Genomic DNA, 12,344 nt, shown 5'->3' with positions numbered 1-12,344 from the left:
TCATTTTGTGTGCGGGCCAATTACCATTCTTTTGCCAAAGAAATCATTTACGTCTCAAACATCCTAATACTATAATATATCCTTTTTTATAATATGATTCCTTAGCATTGAAAATATAAAACATTTTTACACATGCGTCCAATCAAATCACTCAATTGTGCCAATTTTTTAAGTTAGTTTTTATAATATCTCCCAAAATACCAATTTGGCATTTTTGAATTAAATGCATATGCAAAAAAAATTACCCGTACTTGAAAATTAATCTCTAAAAACCAAATAAAAGAAACGCATTCAAACGACATTTCATCGAATTACATATTATTTTTTTCTTTAAAACAATCAAAATAAAACCGAGCTTCATACTCTTTTATTTTTAAGATTAGATAAAATTCCCCCCATCAAAATCTATCCAAAGTTCCAAACAGAACCACAAGGGTCTACATTGTATATAGAGATCATTACTTGGTCTCTAACACTAGCTCTTTATTAGCTAATCATATTGTAAAACGTCATTTTAACTATCTATCCCATTCCTAAGTAAAGCACCATGTTCATAATTTCAGATGACAAACCATAATTAGTATGATTTAATAAAATATTCCAGCAAATCAACCATTGCATGCACTATCTAATATCTCTATGTTGGACCATATAGTAGCACACTAGTGGTGCCATGCAAGAGATGCTTTTGTTTCGTTTAAGCATTCTTGAATCATTGTGTGTGCATTACTTCTAGATCATATCTCAATTCACAAGCAAAACTAACTTTTATCATGAAAAAGGAAACAAAAAGAAACACACACACACAATATTAGGTACAAACTTTTAGTATATAAATGATCAAGCTTATACCATGTCTCCAACATAACACAAAACTTGTAAACATGAAAAATCATCTTTTGTTCTTATGCATTTTCTTTTCATTTTTTATTCTTCCAATTACTAGTCAAAAACATGCATGTGACAAAGGCTCTCCTAAAACTAGCAACTTTCCATTTTGCAACACTTCACTATCTTATGAAACCAGAGCCAAGGACTTAGTGTCACGCTTAACACTTCAAGAAAAAGCACAACAGCTGGTAAACCCTTCTACCGGCATATCAAGGCTTGGTGTTCCTGCTTATGAATGGTGGTCAGAGGCACTTCATGGTGTCTCTAATGTAGGACCAGGGACGCGTTTCGATAGCAGGGTACCCGGTGCTACTAGCTTTCCAGCAGTGATACTATCAGCTGCTAGTTTTAATGAAACATTATGGTACACAATGGGACAAGTTGTGTCAAATGAAGCTAGAGCTATGTACAATGTGGATCTGGCTGGTTTGACATTTTGGAGCCCTAATGTGAATGTTTTTCGCGATCCGAGGTGGGGGCGTGGACAAGAAACTCCAGGGGAAGATCCTTTGGTTGTTTCTAGATATGCTGTAAATTATGTCCGTGGACTACAAGAAGTTGGTGATGAAGCAAGTGCTAAAGGTGATAGGCTTAAGGTTTCTAGCTGTTGTAAGCATTATACTGCTTATGATGTTGATAATTGGAAAGGCGTTGATCGGTTCCATTTTGATGCTAAGGTAATTAAGATAACAAAATTAGACCATGAAATTTAATATGCTGCCAAAAATGCATAAGCAATTGGATCATTATGACAGAATAACTTAACTATCACCGAACGTGTTAAATATTTTTTACAACTGCATCCAATCATATATCACCATGTAGATATTTACGGAGATTTTCGCAGGTGACAAAGCAAGACTTGGAGGATACTTATCAGCCTCCATTTAAGAGCTGTGTGTTGGAGGGACATGTTAGCAGTGTCATGTGCTCCTATAATAGGGTGAATGGAATTCCTACATGTGCCGATCCAGACCTTCTCCAAGGAGTAATCAGAGGCCAGTGGGGTCTAGATGGGTTTGTCTCTATCCCTAACCAATCATTTGATTCTTTTCCTTACATGTCAAGCTAACTTAAACACTACAACAATTTATACCTTTATACCTAGATAGCTATGAGAAACTATATACTATCTTAGTCCCTAAATATAGGATTTGGTTGACTAAATTACTAGAATTGGGAAAGTTGGTATAGCAGTATGAAATTTGTTAAGAGTTAGTAGTATTGTTTTACAGGAAAGACAACTAATTTATCTTTCTATCATAGTATTTATTACAGGTTGTAGAAAAGGATGTAACGTAATTAAGAGTATGTTGATAAAAAAAATAATTAACGCAGTTGAAAATTTGAAACGGTGTCTTATAAAAAGGGATAAGGAAAAATCTCAACATAATCTTATATTTAGAGACAGATAACTAAAAGAAGCTCCCTGATAACTTATACTTTTTTGTACAGATATATTGTTTCAGACTGTGATTCAGTGGAAGTTTATTACAACTCAATTCATTACACAAAAACTCCTGAAGATGCAGTGGCTCTTGCACTGAAAGCAGGTAATCAAGTAGAACTGAAGTTGAAACTACAAAAAACTTCTACAATTTTCCGATTGGAAAGAAATAAAGTTATGACTGGTTTTGGATTATTAAATGGTATGGTCTCATATATCATGCAGGTTTAAACATGAACTGCGGTGACTTTCTTAAAAAATACACTGCAAATGCTGTAAACTTGAAGAAAGTAGACGTATCTATTGTAGACCAAGCCTTGGTGTACAACTATATAGTCCTAATGAGACTTGGCTTCTTTGAAAACCCAAAGTCACTTCCATTTGCAAACCTTGGTCCATCTGATGTATGCACTAAAGAAAATCAGCAATTGGCTCTAGAAGCTGCGAAGCAAGGAATAGTTTTGCTTGAAAACAACAAAGGAGCTCTTCCTTTATCAAAAACTAAGATAAAAAATTTGGCTGTGATTGGACCGAATGCAAATGCCACCACAGTTATGATTAGTAACTATGCCGGCATACCATGCCGCTATTCAAGCCCTTTACAAGGACTGCAGAAGTACATTTCTTCTGTAACTTACGCGCGTGGTTGCAGTGATGTTAAATGCAGTAATCAGAACCTTTTTGCAGCAGCAGTTAAGGCTGCAGCCTCTGCTGATGCAGTGGTGTTGGTTGTTGGATTGGACCAATCTATAGAAGCAGAAGGGCTGGATAGAGTTAACTTGACATTGCCTGGATTTCAAGAGAAGCTGGTGAAAGACGTGGCTGCTGCTACTAAAGGAACATTGATTTTAGTCATAATGGCAGCAGGCCCAATTGACATTTCTTTCACTAAAAGTGTAAGCAACATAGGAGGGATATTATGGGTAGGTTATCCTGGTCAAGATGGAGGAAATGCCATAGCACAAGTAATATTTGGAGACTATAACCCAGGTATAGATTTCTATTAAACTATTAAAATACCTACATTTATCTTTACATACTTTGTTACCTAGTACTGTTAAAAAAAACATTAATTGATCTGTTAACTAAACTGAAAAAAAATGAAGTGTGCCTGATAGTTCACGAACTTAACTAAACCAATCCGGTTTGCTTTGGTTCAGTTTGTGAACCATTTGTCATAGTTTGGTTTTTTTAAACAACTCTAATATTCAATCTGGTTTGCTTTTTGATTTTTTCAATTGTCATAATTATCAATTAATAATAGCAATTTGACACACTTTGATTCATAAAGAATCAGTTTGGTTTGAAAAAGTATAATTCGGTTTTGTGTAAAGGTAGTTCGGAACCACAGAACCAGTGAACAAACCTTCATACTGGTTCGGGACAACAATTAACGGTCTGGTTCAATTTTACCTTTAGCGGTTTAGTTTGGTTTGATTTTTCTTCCTGAACTGAACCCTGAACAGTAATAATGTTACCACATACTCCTTATGGTCTCAAATATAAACAAAAAAAGTCTATATACAACTAATCCAAGTTTATACCAAACACATAAACTTTTATTTTCTTATATTTGAGCTCGGAGGAGTAATGTTTACACTGCATTTTTTGGACTAACAGTGAAAAATTTATTTATAGGTGGTAGGTCCCCGTTTACATGGTATCCACAATCATATGTCGATCAAGTTCCAATGACAGACATGAACATGAGAGCCAATAGCAGTAGAAATTTCCCTGGAAGAACATACAGGTTTTACAATGGGAAATCCCTCTATGAATTTGGCTATGGATTAAGCTACTCCACATTCTCCACCCACATAGCATCTGCTCCTTCCACCATAATGCTCCAGAAAAACACATCCATTTCAAAACCACTTAATAATATCTTCCTTGATGATCAAGTAATTGATATCTCCACCATAAGTTGTTTCAATTTGACATTTTCGCTTGTGATTGGTGTGAAGAACAATGGACCTTTTGATGGATCTCATGTGGTGTTAGTGTTTTTGGAGCCACCAAGTTCAGAGGCAGTGAGTGGTGTTCCATTGAAACAATTGATAGGATTTGAAAGAGCACAAGTTAAGGTTGGGAAGACAGAGTTTGTGACAGTAAAAATTGATATATGCAAAATGCTAAGTAATGTTGATAGTGATGGTAAAAGAAAGTTGGTGATTGGACAGCACAATATTCTGGTGGGAACTTCTAGTGAAAAACAAGTTACACACCACATTGATATTACAAATGGAGAAGAATTTATGTCTGAGTGAAATTAATTAGTAAACTATGCTAGAATTTATAACCATAACTATAGTATATTGGTATCCACTAGCTACTGTTATAATGTAGCAGTAAAATAAAGTTGTTTGAGTATGGTGGTAACATTACTATGTGGTAGTGTAAGGGGCCCTATGCAAGGCTTAATTGATTTTAAACTAATATATGTATTTATAGAAAAATATAATGAATGTTAAATTTATAATTTTCTATACCTTAGGGACTACTTATCATCAGTTTAGAGAATATATAAACTGAAAAGAGTGATAGTTTATAGACTAAATTGATGATTTATTCGCAACTAGTCATCATTCTCATGCTAAACTTTGACCGTGAGGGGAAAAACTGAGACATGATACAATTTCCCTTCCCTTTGGTTATTAAAGTTCAAAACTTTGAGATTTATCTTGGATTTTTATACTGCTATCTTTCAGGTTATTTTAAAATTAAACAATACAAGGAATTTGATAAAACAACAAAAGAACATCATAGCTTCCATGTCAGTACTAATAGTAATAATGCACATAAAACAATTGTTCTGTTTATGTAATCATGGCTCCCATGACAAAGATTTGTATTCAGCATGTTGTGAGTTCAAAAACTCTCATGACTAATTTTTTAAGGTTTTAGTAAATATAATTTCTTTTGTAAGTGCTAGCTAGCTTAATGAACGTGGATTGAAGTAATTCATATATATATATATACAATGAATGGTGATACATGTACACCCCCACGTGGCAATACACCTCTTACACCCACACAAAATCCTGACATGTGGCAAGGAAAAGGGAGAGGAGATGAAAGAGAAAGTATGGTTGTGAGATGAATTTACCAAAATATCCTTAATGCATGGGGTGTACAATAGGGTGTATGATTAAAGGGTGTTCATGTAACATTTTCCATTTACATATATAAATCTTGTAAAATTAAGAAGTTTGTGGTGGTGAAGTGGATACGTGGCTATGAAGTTTGTTGCTGGACTGAACTATCTTGCTTCATATTTGATCTGTTCAGCAATATCATAGTTGTTACTATACGCGCAATATCAAAGCCGTCTAACTTTACTTACATTCAAAACTCTATCCATATATGTGAGCTATCAAAATCAAATTGCATTTCCATTTCCAAATTCCAACTACCCTAATAATTGAATATTCAAAAGTACTTTCCTTTTCTGAGAAGCATAAATGTATTCGCAACATCCGTGTATATCAACTTTATGTATTTATATATTTAAGAAATATACTAATAATGATATTAATAACGGTTATATTTTGTCAAAATAGACTCATGAAAGGATATGAATGGAATATTTTGCGTTGACCCTTGAAAATCTTTCATGGCACTCCAGCAATATAAATATGTCCTCCTTTACAACTTCATGTCATACAAAAAACCAAAGTTTACTTCAAGGCTTCAATAATCATAGTCAAAGGTTGTGTTCGTGAAAGAAAGAAAGAAAGAAAGAGAAACAATGGAAGGTTTGATTCCATATCTTATCCATGCCATCAAGAAGCAGAAACCTCATCACCACAGCTTCAACAGGAGCTTTTCTCATTCTGGGAGCGTAAATCGTAGTTACCACATGTTATTGGAATCTGACTCATTAACAGGATCCTCTCATAGAAGAACCAGGTCTGATTTTCAGCAACCCACAACTGAGTTCTTAGAGCACAGATTTGGTGTTGATGGAAGTTTGGTTAGCCCAAGAGGCATCACTGTGACAGCTCTGCCTCCGACCACTGCCAATGCTGTTGCTTCTTATGCTACCCAACCACCCTCAAAGAATTTCAACAACGTTCGCAAACACAAATGATATATATATAACATCCTAGGGGGTGTTCAACTTTCCATATTTCAAAAGAAAAAGAAAAAAAAAAAAACTTTTGGGACTTGTAGATTTTGATTTTGTATTTCTCTTCTCAGGTTTGATTCATTTGATTAAGATGATGGGTAAATCTCATTTGTCTATTTGTGTATAGTCCTATACTTCTGATCCTGTAACTTGTAAGTTTATCTCTACACTAGAGGATTAACTGTAATGAATACAATCTTTTGTGTGCTACAATGAATGGTAAAAGATTTCAAGAGAAATAATTATCTTTCCTTTAATTACATGCCTAAAATTATGAGTACTACTTAGATCTTTCAAAAGGGTTCACTTCTTCCAATATACGTCAACAACTACTTCAAATACAACTTTAGTTGCTTCATTACTTTAGTTATTAGGATTTTTCGTTATAACATTCTAGCTCATTAAAAAAAAATCATCAATACTACTTCAAAAATAAAAACGCTTTCAAAAAGATATGGTTATTTTTTCGTACACTAGATTATTTATAAAATTTGGTAAAAAGAGCGTATATGTAAGAAATTTTTTGAGAGAAACTCTACATCTCCTTGTGTTTATATTATAACATTTCATACATACTTGCACATAAGATATGGTGAAAAGGGCTTATTTATAAGGAGGAAAAAAAAAGAAAAGAAAAAATCAACGTCTCCACTATTATGTTTATGTTATGATGTTAACACTTCGGTAATATATATATATATATATATATATATATATATATATATATATATATATGAGGCAGAATCCGTTGACACCAGGTGTAAGTCATTGACTTACACCAAATCTCAACCGCTAATTCCAATTAATCAAGTGGCTCATAATACAAAGTATATTCAATTAAAAACGGTGGCACATATGATCCCTCTCCTTCATCTCTTTCTGGGTGACAATCATTGATCAATGTCGCCATTCCCTTCTTCAATTTTCTGTCATCATTTGATAGTTTTTCTTTCCATGCTATTTTTCCAAAGATCTTCTACCTAAATTCATTAATTTTAACGATCAAAGGTATTCTTCCAAAAGTATCTCTGCTGGGATAATCGATACATTTTATTTTATTTACAATCAAATTAAAATATCTTTGATTGTAAATCAATTTTTATTCTTCTGGAATTCAATCGCAAAAAGACCTTTGATTGTTCAACTGGGTTGATGAATTCAATCAACTGGATTTGTGATAAAAAAAATAGAATGCATGACAAGCAGAGAGATATATAGAAATCATGAAAATTGGTAATCTCTGGAAATTGTCCCACATGCCGAATGTTGAAATAAGATTTCTGAAAACAGCCATAACAAGCTTACCAAATATTGGCTACAGTTTGAAATTATGAAGCTAAGAGTGCTTCCAGCTTTGCAATCTGATCATCCTCATTCTTTGGAATAGAATCTTTGTTAACCTCTTGATACAAATCATGTTTCCACTTCTCTGTTTGAGTCTTAATAGGATGATTATCTTGTCTTCCATTAAATTTGTCTCTTCCTCTGTGATTGCTATTGCCTCCACTTCCTCCATACCTTACTCTTGATGAAAATCCATCCTTCCTAGGTTCTCGCTTGTTGGATTCCCTGTCCTCTGCAATTCGCTTCTCAGGTCTATCTAGATGGTTAGGGTTGCTGCTTCTTTCCTCCTTCCTTTCATTCCTTTCTGGAGGGTGGCTAGTATGGCTTGACTTTACTGTCACTGTCGCAGCTGGATTAGCCTCTCTTGAATCCACTGGGATCTTCTTCTCCCTAAATGCTGGCCTTTTCCTCACAGAAGGTGTTGGATCATCTTTCCTTTCTCGAAAACTGTCTCTTCTCTGAAAATTACCATCCAGTTTAGCCAGTGATTTCTCATCTCTTTGCTCTCTACTTTGACCTGTCTCCAACCTTTGGTTATTCTCCTTACTTTGAGCATATACTTTTTCTGTTTGGAATCGAAGAATTTTGGGCTTCAGTATATCGAGTAAATCTCCAAACCATCCATACTAATATATATCACCAATATAAAATTAAGGAAACTCACCATCAGCTTCCCTTTGACCAGTGCTTCGACCAACCTGCACAGTATTGCCCCATTCATGATGCTGTTAAAACATGCATTGGAAAGCATATACTGAGGAACTTGAAGGCATGGGGCTGAATAAGAATCCCATGCCCCAGAAAAATAGTTTGCATACACTGATTAACATCCATAGCATATAAAAAGGGATTTTATATCTGTAATTAAAAAATGAATTTCCAAGTTATCTTCAATGTCCATTAAGATGTTTTCTTTCCAATACTGTTTATATAGAGGTATTTGACGATAAACACTGACCTCCTTATAAATCAAGGGGCAAAGGAATAAAAACCAATCTCAACATTTATGGTGAAGGATTTGAGCTTTGTCATCTGTATAGATTATTCATACAATATTTTACCGTCAAAGCAAATTCCAGCTGTCTTTTATTAACATTTATGGTTTGTATTTCACCCAATACAACAATATATACGGCAATCCTGGTAATCTCGAATAAGTAACTTTCCACCCACCACATGTTGTAGTAGCTAACATCGAGAAAATGGAAATGGTGTAGTATTTGCATAATGATTAAGGTTATAAAATTGCTCACAACTTGTACCAGGCAGCTAATAGCCAAAGCAAACAGTAACGAATGGTGTACAATGTTGTTCTCCCAGTTTCCTCCCAAAGTATTTATTGTTTACCCAAGTTGAACAATTGTATGCAGGGATATACAAAACAATAACTGTGAACCCAAGTTAACTACTTGATTTAGAGCTAAAGGTTTAATAATGATTGAGTTATGTTTTTGTGCAATGCTAATGCACATGCAACTATCCTCTTTGTGAATAGAGAAATCATTTATTTTTAAACAAAGGAGACTAAAGATATTTTTTTTCCTTTTCCAACAATGTTATCAACCCCACATAGGCCATAGCGAAATGGAAGCTAAGTGTATGTTTGTTTTATCGGTAGAATAAACAAATGCCAACGCACATTCGTCTAATGCTACAATATGTAGCTTCTTCAAAACCACGGCCAAATGGCCTTGAAAGGTGAGAAAAGCAAGTCTACCACATATCCAAACATTGCATAAATGGATAGCTCACTAAATGGAGGAGATCTGAAATTAACTGAAAAGCCCTAACATTTAAATAAAATGATTTTACGGAATTTTTTATCTCATTCTGAGGTGAGGCACAATAGCGTCCGCGGCAGCCACTATTTTGGCCGCTACAATAGGTTGCTCTACTATTGCATGTCAGGGGTCGCTCCGCTACAATACGCTATTGACAACATTGTTTTCCAACACCTATGAAGCACTGACACAAACATGGACACCGGACACATCAACACACACGTAAAAAATTGAAAAAAACGAACTAGTTGAATGCAATAACATATCTCAGTGCCAGACACCATACACGCCTTTCATGAAGTTTTTATGTGTATTATTAGTGTAAACCTTCAAAGTGATTCTCTGTTCCTTTCTTGACTCAATCATTCAGTTTGTAACAAATCTAATACAAGTTAATATATGAAAATTTGAATGTACTTAGGAACAGAAGTTGGTCCAAATATAAAGAAGCACATTAAGCTGAATAAAATAAAATAGGTATGAGACCTGATAATAAGAGCGAGATCTTGGAGGTTGAGATGAATGTTTGGACGGTTCAGAATGACCATTTGTGGTTAATCTTTCTCTTTCTCTATCTCTTCTATATTTCTTAGGGCTAAAACAAACATCACCATAATCAACATTCAAAAACGAAATAATCAATCATCTAAATCAATGGAACTAGAAGAGAAAGTGTACCTTGGTTCACGATCGAGCTTAGAATGACGACGCTTCGAATCGGAGGAATCTCGATGAGACATTTTAGGGTTTATCAGCAAAAGAATCTGAATGAATCTGATGATGAATTGAATCCTTCTTTGGGATTAGGTTTCACTTTCATTCCTTTCGACGTATCACTATCACCACTATCCATCCGTTTTCTATACACTTTTCTACTCTTTCTTTGTTTGGATGCAACCAAATAAAGTGGAAGGAAAGGAAAACACTTCTTTCACAGTTTGGTACAATAGAAACGTGGAAAGGAAACAAATGACATTCGTGGGCACAGTTGGGCCTATGGAAATCCAATTTTTCTTTTTCCACCCTCCACATTGCTTTGGAATATGAAATTTGAGAAAATTGAGGTCTTCAAATTTGTGGTTGAGTCTAACAAAACTGGATTGTGAGGTGAAGATTGCATCTATTTATAAATACTTATTCATGTCATCTCTCAACCGATGTGAGACTCTCTAACAATGTTGGAGGGGTGTTTTTAATGTGTCTTTATGCTTTTCAGGTTATATAAGAGTAGTGCATTTAGGTGAAGCTCCTTTCTCTCTCTAACAAGTAAACGCTCTCTCCTCTCTCTAAACTTAGCAGCACCGCCCTTTACCATCAACAACCCAAAATCCAAACTGTTCCTTCTCGATGTAGCCTCTCACATCGGTGGTGCACGCAACCATCACCGCGGCACCACTGTTTCCTCCCTAACATCCAAACTATCTCAGGCCAAGTTGGTTTAACCTCTTGGCAGCTCCACCCTCAAACAGTCGTCGGGTGCTACCACAGATTGTTTTGTCCTCAAACGCATCCCCACTGCTTCAACCAAGATATGTTTTATGCAAATATGTTCCTGTTCCATAAACGACGAATTTGGGCTCACATTTTTTCTCAAAAAACCTTTGGGTTTGTTCGTCGATCGATGGTGCTGCTTCAGATCTATTGGTTTTGGATCAGGTCCATTTCGTGACGTTGTAATGTTCTCTCAACGACAGCGGCTTGCCTTGCCGCCGTCATGGTCCGATTCGATTCAAAAAAACCCGAAAGGGTTTGCGGTTCTATTAAAACCTGTAAGGGTATGTTGGTCATCTGAAACTAGTTGTGTTCTCCACTCCATTACTGAAATATGCTAGAAATGGCAGTTAATTTGCTGCAGTTGTTGTAGTAAATTGTTAGTGTGTGTGGATCTGGTAATTACCGTGTTGGCGGTCGGATCCACTCCCTGCTTTGAAAAACTGGTATGATCCAAGTGAACTATACGCCTCTTTTTTTGCAATTTAATTTCGTGTTCGTATGTGGGTGCGTTGGATTGTGCGTGGTGTATACTAATTTGTTTTAGATTAAGTTATGTGGTATGTAACCCTACAAGGCTGTTTTTTTTACTGGGTTATGTTTTATGTCCCTCAACATTGTAATTTTATCTTTTTATTTGAATCTACTTAGGGTGTTGTAGATCCATCTGCACCCTATTGACTTAAAAAAAAAAAAAGGTTATATAATATGAAATCAGTATTGTACGTGAGAAATCAATAGGATGACAAAAAAAAAAACATCATGTTATATGTAATCCAATTACATTTAGAAAAGTGCTAACGAGCCATATTTTATTAGAAATTGGGCAGTCGTCAACGACTTTTTTTGACATTGCCCAAAAACATTTTCTTTCTTTATATCCTTTCTTTAATACTCTCTCTGCCCAAAATACTTGACATTGTTTGACCATGTATACGACATACTTTGATCATACATTTTTATTAAATAAAAACAAATGATAGCATACAATATGTTTCTAAAAATATGTTGGATTTGTCTCGATAAATATCAACTTTTCATAATTTTTATTGATAGGTATTTAAAGATATTTAAGTTTAAAATTATACATTGACATATGTGAAATATGCGGTTAAATCAATTATTTTAGGATGAAGGGTGTAGTATTCAGTTATCATTTTCATTTTTGTATAAATCAATTAAAATATTTTAAATTTTGTAAGCATTTTTAGAAATTTATATTGTGATTTTTTTCCTTGCTTGGCATGTTTACGCAACTGTC

The 12,344-nt window shown here is 34.7% G+C and overlaps 3 protein-coding genes across 4 annotated transcripts; 2 read left to right on the top strand and 1 right to left on the bottom strand.

Moving 5' to 3' along the window:
- The first annotated feature begins 855 nt into the window (after positions 1-855).
- Positions 856-4,795, top strand: LOC11416223 (probable beta-D-xylosidase 5). The gene is made up of 5 exons (XM_003592464.4): positions 856-1,568; positions 1,739-1,908; positions 2,347-2,444; positions 2,564-3,328; positions 3,977-4,795. Exons 1-5 carry the CDS (start codon positions 885-887, stop codon positions 4,603-4,605), a joined length of 2,346 nt encoding a protein of 781 aa, XP_003592512.1. The 5' UTR covers positions 856-884; the 3' UTR covers positions 4,606-4,795.
- A 1,190-nt stretch (positions 4,796-5,985) lies between these two features.
- LOC25485348 (uncharacterized) lies at positions 5,986-6,727 on the top strand. Its single transcript, XM_013614529.3, has one exon. The coding sequence runs from the start codon at positions 6,087-6,089 to the stop codon at positions 6,426-6,428; it is 342 nt and encodes a 113-aa protein (XP_013469983.1). The 5' UTR covers positions 5,986-6,086; the 3' UTR covers positions 6,429-6,727.
- A 259-nt stretch (positions 6,728-6,986) lies between these two features.
- On the bottom strand, positions 6,987-10,456 carry LOC25485347 (uncharacterized). 2 transcript variants are annotated; one of them, XM_039829989.1, is made up of 5 exons: positions 10,271-10,456; positions 10,079-10,187; positions 8,476-8,509; positions 7,773-8,376; positions 6,987-7,447 (listed from the first exon to the last, which is right to left on the bottom strand). In XM_039829989.1, the coding sequence occupies exons 1-4, from the start codon at positions 10,330-10,332 to the stop codon at positions 7,796-7,798; spliced, it is 786 nt and encodes a 261-aa protein (XP_039685923.1). In that variant the 5' UTR covers positions 10,333-10,456; the 3' UTR covers positions 6,987-7,447; positions 7,773-7,795. The 2 variants fall into 2 exon arrangements, with proteins under 2 accessions (XP_039685923.1, XP_024626753.1); XM_024770985.2 differs by lacking the exon at positions 6,987-7,447 and having other exon boundaries at positions 7,679-8,376.
- Between the last annotated feature and the right edge of the window lie 1,888 nt (positions 10,457-12,344).

This window comes from Medicago truncatula, chromosome 1 (assembly GCF_003473485.1).
Source record: "Medicago truncatula cultivar Jemalong A17 chromosome 1, MtrunA17r5.0-ANR, whole genome shotgun sequence".
Classification (NCBI taxonomy): domain Eukaryota; kingdom Viridiplantae; phylum Streptophyta; class Magnoliopsida; order Fabales; family Fabaceae; genus Medicago; species Medicago truncatula.
The sequence above is the reverse complement of the archived record's forward strand: the minus strand, read 5'-3'. Positions and strand labels throughout refer to the sequence as shown.

Bases quoted from the DNA above. Each gene is read 5' to 3' on its own strand.
- LOC25485347 (XM_039829989.1), bottom strand. From the start codon at position 10,332: ATGTCTCATCGAGATTCCTCCGATTCGAAGCGTCGTCATTCTAAGCTC. The intron at 8,510-10,078 runs GTCTCATACCTA...AATACTGTGCAG, and splicing joins GATCTCGCTCTTATTATCAG to GTTGGTCGAAGCACTGGTCA. The intron at 8,377-8,475 runs GTGAGTTTCCTT...GATTCCAAACAG, and splicing joins TGGTCAAAGGGAAGCTGATG to AAAAAGTATATGCTCAAAGT.
- LOC25485348 (XM_013614529.3), top strand. From the start codon at position 6,087: ATGGAAGGTTTGATTCCATATCTTATCCATGCCATCAAGAAGCAGAAA.
- LOC11416223 (XM_003592464.4), top strand. From the start codon at position 885: ATGAAAAATCATCTTTTGTTCTTATGCATTTTCTTTTCATTTTTTATT. The intron at 1,569-1,738 runs GTAATTAAGATA...AGATTTTCGCAG, and splicing joins GGTTCCATTTTGATGCTAAG to GTGACAAAGCAAGACTTGGA. The intron at 1,909-2,346 runs GTTTGTCTCTAT...TTTTTTGTACAG, and splicing joins GGCCAGTGGGGTCTAGATGG to ATATATTGTTTCAGACTGTG.